Source organism: Echinops telfairi, unplaced genomic scaffold (assembly GCF_000313985.2).
Source record: "Echinops telfairi isolate 266 unplaced genomic scaffold, ASM31398v2 ScPeMD7_25;HRSCAF=90, whole genome shotgun sequence".
NCBI lineage: Eukaryota > Metazoa > Chordata > Mammalia > Afrosoricida > Tenrecidae > Echinops > Echinops telfairi.
Genome location: NW_022103922.1, coordinates 26,426,642 through 26,434,645, shown reverse-complemented (window position 1 = coordinate 26,434,645; position 8,004 = coordinate 26,426,642). Strand labels below are relative to the sequence as shown.

General features: G+C 46.6%; 1 protein-coding gene across 1 annotated transcript in view; it reads right to left on the bottom strand.

The window, feature by feature from the left end:
• The window catches only part of TEK (TEK receptor tyrosine kinase), a gene marked incomplete at its 5' end in the record, with an annotated part of 47,754 nt that overhangs the window by 2,278 nt on the left and 37,472 nt on the right, over window positions 1-8,004 (bottom strand). The window contains 4 exons of the mRNA XM_045289277.1: window positions 2,492-2,588; window positions 3,837-3,877; window positions 4,916-4,986; window positions 7,433-7,546. Of these exons, the coding sequence (XP_045145212.1) occupies window positions 2,492-2,588; window positions 3,837-3,877; window positions 4,916-4,986; window positions 7,433-7,546 (323 nt within the window). The remainder of the gene's footprint in view (window positions 1-2,491; window positions 2,589-3,836; window positions 3,878-4,915; window positions 4,987-7,432; window positions 7,547-8,004) is intronic.

Genomic DNA, 8,004 nt, shown 5'->3' with positions numbered 1-8,004 from the left:
CCTCTGCAAGGGGATCTCCAGTGGCCTACTAATGGGCTTTGGGTCTCCACTCTGCACTCCCCTATTTTGTGCTTGGAGCATGGAAATTACCTAGTAATATCATTAATGTGTAATGTAAGTCACACTATGTGGGAAATAATTTTTAAATGGTTGCAGAAGCACAGAGAGGGCAGCTTCCAGAAATGCAAGTAGGATGCAGAAGAGGATGTTGAACAAAGGATATCAACGACTGATGTCCGATGGAGCTTGAAACTAAGTAAAGAATACGAGTCAAGGATTTACTTGTGCTTCATGGACTATGCAAATCATCCAAGTATGTGCATCAGAACAGATGATGACTGTAGCATTGTAAAGAATGGGAAGTCTGGGGCGTTTCATTGTGCTCGTGTGGAATCGTTGCATAGACCAAAAAGAATTGTTGGAGCAGAACAAGGAATACTGCCTGGTTTAAATTCTGGAAAGGTGTCTGTCAGGATTGTATCCTTTCGCCATACGCAGTCAATCTGTCTGCTAAGCACATGATCCAAGAAACTGGGCTCTGTGACTAAAATACGGCCTGGGTGGGGGGGATTCAGGAATAACTTGTGACCTGCAGATGATACAACTTTGCTTACTGAAAGCAACGAGGACCTGAAGCCTTTACTGATGGACTCAGCCTTCAGCCTGGACGACATCTCAATGTCAAGAAAACAAAAATCCTCAATACATAACATCATGAAAGACAGAAAAGATTAACGTTGTCAAGGATTTTATTATACTTCGAGCCACAAGCAGCCATCAAGAAATAAAACAACATGTTGCATTGGATAAATCTGTTGGAAAGGGTCTTTTGGAAGATAGGACTTTGAGGACTGAGGTACACCTGACCCACCATCATATTTTTCCATCACCGTATAGTCATGCAAAATGACAATGAATAAGGATCACCAAAGAACTGACCCATCTGAGTTAGGATGTTGGTGAGGAATATAAAATACCCAGCGATTGCCAGGAGAATGAACAAGTCTGTCTTGCAAGAGGTAGAGCCAGGATGCTTCTGGTGCGTGAGTACAGTGAGCCTCGGTCTCATGCATGTTATCAAGAGGAACTAGTTCCTGGAGGATATCATACTCGGTCAAGTTGAGGGCCAGCAAAAAAGGGTGATGCCCTCAATAAATTGTGCACAATGGCGGCAGCAATGGGCTCAAGGGAAGTAGCAATTGTGAAGATGGCACAGGACTGGGCACTTCATTCTACAGGCCACAGGGTCACCGCGTGTTGGAGCCGAGCCAACAGTTTCTCTTTTTTGGTTAATCATTTTATTAGGGGCTCATACAACTCTTATCACAATCCATACATACATCAATTGTGTAAAGCGCATTTGTACATTCATTGCCCTCATCGTTCTCAAAACATTTCCTCTCCACTTAAGCCCCTGGCATTAGGTCCTCATTTTTCCCCTCCCTCCCCCCTCCCCCCTCCCTCATGAGCCCTTGATAATTTATAAATTATTATTATTTTGTCATATCATGCCCTGTCCGATGTCTCCCTTCACCCACTTTTCGGTTGTCTGTCCCCCAGGGAGGAGGTCACATATAGTTCCTTGTAATTGGTTCCCTCTTTCCTACCCACTCTCCCTCTACCTGCCCTGGATTCCGTGTTTCCAGTTCCTATCTATACCAGTGTACATCCTCTGGTCTAGCCAGACTTGCAAGGTAGAATTCGTGTCATGATAGTGGGAGCTAGAAAGAAGCATTTAGGAACTAGAGGAAAGTTGTATGTTTCATCATTGCTACATCGCACCCTGACTGGCTCATCTCTTCCCCAAGACCCCTCTGCAAGGGGATCTCCAGTGGCCTACTAATGGGCTTTGGGTCTCCATTCCGCACTCCTCCCATCATTCACTATAGTAAGGTTTTTTGTTCTGATGATGCCTTACACCAGATCCCTTCGACACCTCGTGGTTGCATAAGCTGGTGTGCTTCTTCCATGTGGGCTTTGTTGCTTCTGAGCTTGATGGCCGCTTGATTACCTTCAAGCCTTTAAAACCCCAGATGCTATACTTTTTGATAGCCGGGCACCATCAGCTTTCTTCGCCACATTTGCTTATGCACCCATTTGTCTTCAGTGATCCGTTCGACACCTCGTGATCACACAGGCTGATATGTTCTTCGATCCAACAGTTTCTAACAACAACAACAACATTCTGCATTTCCTTTCCTTCCCCCTTCAAGTCTTCCAAGTATCATCGCCTTAAATTTCTATGCCTGGAAAGTTATTATACCTGATCCACACATCACAGTCTTAGGACCCTCATTTTTTCCAGCTATACGGGAGATCGATGCATGTGTGTGTCCATGTACAAGTGAAAATGTGTATCTGTATATATGCATGTATGCATGTGTGTGTATGGTTACCCACACATATGTATCAGAAGATTCCTGCCTGCCTTGCAGGTGATCTGCGGCCGGGTAGGTTAAGATTAAATGGCCCCAGGGGAGGCCTGACTTACACTTCGTCATCACAGTTTAGCGGCTTCTCCAGTCTGTAACCCTGTGGCAGCTTCTCATAGAGCTCTGCACACGTCATCCCGCAGTAGGGGGTGCCACCTGGAAGACAGGGAAAGGTGCTGTCCCAGGTGCCCCGGAGGGCTGAAGACGATGGGCGGTCTGCTGCCCAAGGGCTCTAGAGTCACAGGAGGGTGGAAGAAAGGCAAAGTCTGTGGAGAATGTGAGCACCCACCAAGGTCTGGCCGCCCTTTGCAAACCCATGTATATCACACTGGACTTCCGGTAGAGACTCCCCTACAATGTGGACCTTGGATGGAAAGACCCACCACAGGGTTCATGTCTACATTTCAGACTCCATGAATTCTCTCCCAGGAGTCTGTCTGCCCAGGCACAGCACCTCCCTTGTACCCATAAGAAGTGCCTTTGTTTTCTCTCACTGAAAGTCTATTGTTATGTTATGCAGCTCCTATGTTAGCTATCAAATGTTCCATTTTCACTACAAAAGCAATCCATGTTTATTGTAGAATTGTTTTTAAAGTATAAAAAATATAGAACTTTCCTTTTTGGTCTAATGCCTCCCAAGGGTTCTTTCATATGTCGCATTAATAAAACTGGAATGAGAGTATATATAGAATTTGGGGAGGGGGCACACATTTTTTCATGCTATTAAATGGCCTTTAAAAGTGTGTCTTTAAATAGGTGCGTAAAATTCCATCTTTAAAAGTTGCAGAAATAAACTTGTTCCAGTTCAACTACCGCTTTGCGGTCAAGACCAAGCTCACCGCCATTGAGCTGATTCTGCTCATAGCGTCTCTGTAAGACTAGGTTGAACTACCTGCCCCTGTGAGTTTCTAAGATTGTAGCGCTTTCTAGGAATAGAAAGCCTCATGAATCAGAACTGACTCAACGTGAGAGGATTTCTCTTTGCATAAGTTAACAAACAAACAAACAAACAAACAGTAACACCAAATCCATTGCTGGTGAGTCAATTCCAACTGGTAGCGGCCCTGTAGGACAGAGTAGAACTGCCCCGCAGGGTTTTTGAGGCTCTGTAAACGTTTACAGAAGTAGACTGCTGAGTTGGACCTTTCAGGTAGCAGCCAAGCATGTTAACCACTGTGCCAGTTGGGCTCATATTTGCCTAAATAAGGACAATTAATCTGTTGATAAAGTTCATATCGGTCAAGTTGTTTGTATTAAATATGACATCAGACATGGGGGTAACCATTTCCCAGTTCCCTCTTGTATCCAACATGCAATTGGCACCCAGCGGAGTTACACAATGAAGGACTGTTAGAGGGTCCCCCCCACCCCCACCCCCTGTAGGTAACCCCTGGTGGCACTCACCTAAGCTAACAATCTCCCACAGTAACACACCGTAGGACCATCTGCAGAAGGAACCATGAGAAACCAACAATTAGCAAATAGGGTGACCACCAGTTTCCAGCCCAGAATTCAAGAGCCAAGGTGATCCTCAAAGAAAATGGTAAATGTCTGCCAGGCTAGTGTCTTGCACACAAAGTGGCTTTGCTTCTTCCTAAACTAATAGAAGGATTGCAACAGGGAGGAGGGTCAGCTTTGGCAAAGCCCCTGACTCAAGGTAGGTACTGAATGCAAAGTGGTCCAGAGGGGAAAGTTGTCAGGCCGACCTATCAAAATGAAATCCCATCTCTTCCTCTTCATTCACACGTGACCTTGCACAAGTGACGGAGCCTCTGGCGGGACGCCTTGGTTGGTTCTTCTGAAACTGAGGATAACTGTGCACCTCAAAGGTCTGCAGACAACTCCATGAGATAACACCTAACAGCCACCTTGCTCACAGTGAGGGCACAGGAACGGCCCATCTGTTTCCCCTCCCCAGGCATCAGCAAAACTCCTGGCAGACATCACCCTAGTTTTTCTCCTAAAAATAGGGAGCTGCAAAATGCTAAGCTACCATCCCAACCCTTTCTTCCCCCACCAGCCTGAAAGGTGTCACTGCAGGATGCCAGCAGAAAGGTTTCCAATCTTCTGCATCCTTACCTTGACCCTGCCCACCCCCCACCCCACCCCACCCCCTCCCGGGCCCCCATCACTGACACCTAGTTGCCTCTCTGGGCTGCCCCCTGGGATCTAGGTCCTGCACAGGGAGGTCTGCCTCAGGGGGTTGGGGGAGGGGCACAGGAAGGTCAGTTGCTCCCGTCCTCCTCTGCTGAGAAAGAACTCACTGCTTGAAGTCTCCCCATGACAGGCAGAAAGAAACCCAAAATCTGCCACCAGTGATTTCTAGAACCTGAAAATCCTCTGCTCTTCATTCATTTCCTAGGTCTATTGATAAACTTTATGCTGCCGAGAGACATAAAATTCCTCCTTCCCTTTTATACCTCTGTCACATACAGTGTTCTGGAAGGAAAAAACAATCCTTCCGGAGCACAGGGCTTACTCACACATCACTGTTGGTTGTGTACACACTGTAATTCAATGACTCAATCGCCATCCAACGCACTGGGAGCCTTCCCTGCAATGAACAAAGAGAGATGCCACTTATGTAGGCAAGCCAGACTCCACGAGGCTCTCCGTGACCTGAAGTGGCAAAAGCCACAGGACATTCCATTTTGGAATGTCATCCACTGATGGAAGGGACAACCAGCTCAGGAACTGTTGTTTAGTTGATGCTCCACCTAGCAGTGTGTTTTCAAATGGAAAGACCAGCAAATAGTGCAAGGTAGTCATTCTCCCCTCTAGTGGTCCACATAGCAAAGCTATTGAAATAAACATATAAATACATGTGTGTGCATGGGTTCGTCAAGTATGTGCTCACTCTGTGGCTCTCGGAGGCACTCAGATGTTAGAAAGGAGGGGCCAAGAAAAGAAACCCTGAAATAAATTGAATGTCCGAAAGGCTGATGGGCTCACCAAGGTGGAGAGGAGAGACCGAGCCTGGGGAGATTGAGGAAGCTTTTCAGTGGGAGGGTATATGATGTCAAGGGGTTATCTGATGGATGAGGGGAGAAAGAATTTCAACCTAAAAGAAACAGTGTATTTATATATTAGCAGAAGTTCAAATAGTTTATGGCCAATGCAATTTACATGGGGTTTGAGGATAGAACCAGACGCAGAGACACACACTCCCTGTTTGAGTGTCCAGCCTGGACTCTGCAGATCGCTACCCATTTATAAGCTGGCCGAGACCACGCTGGACAAAATGAGAACCGGACTATACCTCGTGAAGTTTGACTTCTGAGTGGGTTGGTTCCCACTCTCCTCAAATTCTCAATGGTTTGGGACTCTCCTTCTACCCTCCCCACTCCAGAAGCCATATGAACCTTCCTGAAAGATCGCTTCCTCCTGGGATTTGTCCAAGCTTTCATGGTGGTATTCTAGCTGATGGTGGCCAGTGGGTTGGAGGAAATGTGAGGAGTCTTGGGGGGGGGAGGTGAGGTTTCTTCAGCCCCCCACAGTCAGAGTATGCATTGACCCACATCTAGCCCTGCCCTAGATGCCAAGGAGGACTCTTGACTGTGCAATTACCTTCCCTTTCTTTGTGCAGTGACAATATTCGGAAGCTCTTTCTGACCCTACACCTTCTGTGGTAAGTCTATATTTTAAGGCCCAAGGATAAAAACACCCTTTCTCAACCAACATGTTCCATGTTCTTCTCAGCATTCATTCCCACCCCCTCTTCACCCCCTTTCTACCCCACAGCCACACACGTCTCCAAGGGGGCTTCGGAAACTGCATGGGAAATGGAATTAAAAGATTAAAGTTAAAAGGAACTTCCCCCCATGATCTTTTCAAACCTCCTGGCGTCATTCAGGTTCTCTGGCCCCTTGCATGTAGCAAGAGTGTCTACATTGGTCATTCTTGCTTTCTCTCATTTTCTCCCCAGCTCCTGGCTTCTGATCTCGCACCACCCACAGACTAAGTTCCACGGATGCTTTTCATGTCTTTGAGTACCTAGCTTCTTTTTGAGGCTCCCCACATCTATCTGTTCCTACCGCCAGCTTCTTCATTCAGACCACCACCAGTTCCTGCCCATGACACCAGCCTCTTCCCTCATCTCCCTAATGGAGACCAGCCTCCAGCGTGACTCTCTAATGGTTGCTTCTCCACCCCAATCAGAACCATCCTTCTAAATGACAAAGCTGGCCAGGACGTTCCTTTTCTTTACGATCTTTAGTGTTCCTAGTACCCCAAGAAAAAAGACCAGATCAAAACCCTGTGCTGGAATTCAGGGCCCTTTAAGACTTTATCCCTGCTTGCCCCTCCAACTCTTGAATTTTAACTCTCTTCACTTTAGAACTGCACCTCCAGCCGTAGGGAATTACTTCAAGGTACCTGTAGGTCATTTTGTGTTCTGTGTTCTTGACTCTGTGCTGTTGATGTTGAGTCAGCTCTGACCCGTAACCTCCTTAGCTTTTGAATATAAGATACATGATGTTCCAAGGCATCAATGCATTCTTGAATCTTCAACATATGTTTAACCCTTACTCAAAATGCAGGCGTTAATCTCCTCCAGGAAGCCTATCCTGGTTGCCCACCGACTAGGCTGTTATGTGCCCTGCCTTATGAATTAGGAACCTTATTAATGTATGTCCTTGATTAATAGAAGTATGTTAAGTACAGTGTGTGCATTTGTTGTTGGTTTTCCCCTCGTGGGTTTGCTGTGCATAAAAGGGAGTTGTGAGAGCACCTGAGAGGTCTGTAAGTGAGAAGCCTAGAGGTCTGGACAGGACTCAGACCCAGACGGGGCTCACTTATAGACCCTAAGACTGGCCTGTGAAAGCACTGGGCCACACTGAGCAGTGCTCTGAAAAGATACTTTCTGGCCAGGATATTATCCACTAGGGTACACAGCCAGATGCCTCTCTCCCCACAGAGCACGGGGTGTTATACGAAAGACACATCAAAATCCAGGCGGTGCTTTGGAAAGTACATGATCAATGTCCGGGTTCTGAACTTACCATCGTCTTTTTCACATATACTTCTTGGCCTCGGGACAATCCAAAATCTGCTATTTTCGCTACATAATTTTCACCAACTAAAATGTTTCTGGCAGCCAGATCCCTGTGGATAAACTGAAATTAAAAAAATAAAATTATTTATCTCCCACACACTACTTGCCTTTTAGTTCATTTTATTAACCCATAGCTCTGGGGACGTGAATTTCAAGAGATTATGAAAGGGGCTTTTAAACATTTGTTTACACCTGTCCCTTCTCCCAGAAGAATTTATTTCAGAGGATAACACTGAAGCTGCAGCTCAGGGAGAGGGACATGTCTGACCAGAGCACACAGGAGCAAATGAGGGGGGAAGAAGAGAGAGTGGAGCACATCTGGCCTACAAAGCCTTGAGGACAATATTCCCCCTCAGAGCAGCCAATCCACAGAGAGGACCACATGGCCAGCCCCACTATGAGACACAGCATCCCTCACTGACCAATAGCCCTACAGGGGACAACACTGGAGACACAGTGTGGGAATTCTGCCCGATCTGATCCCACCACACCGAGGCAAAACACTAAGGGCATGGAACA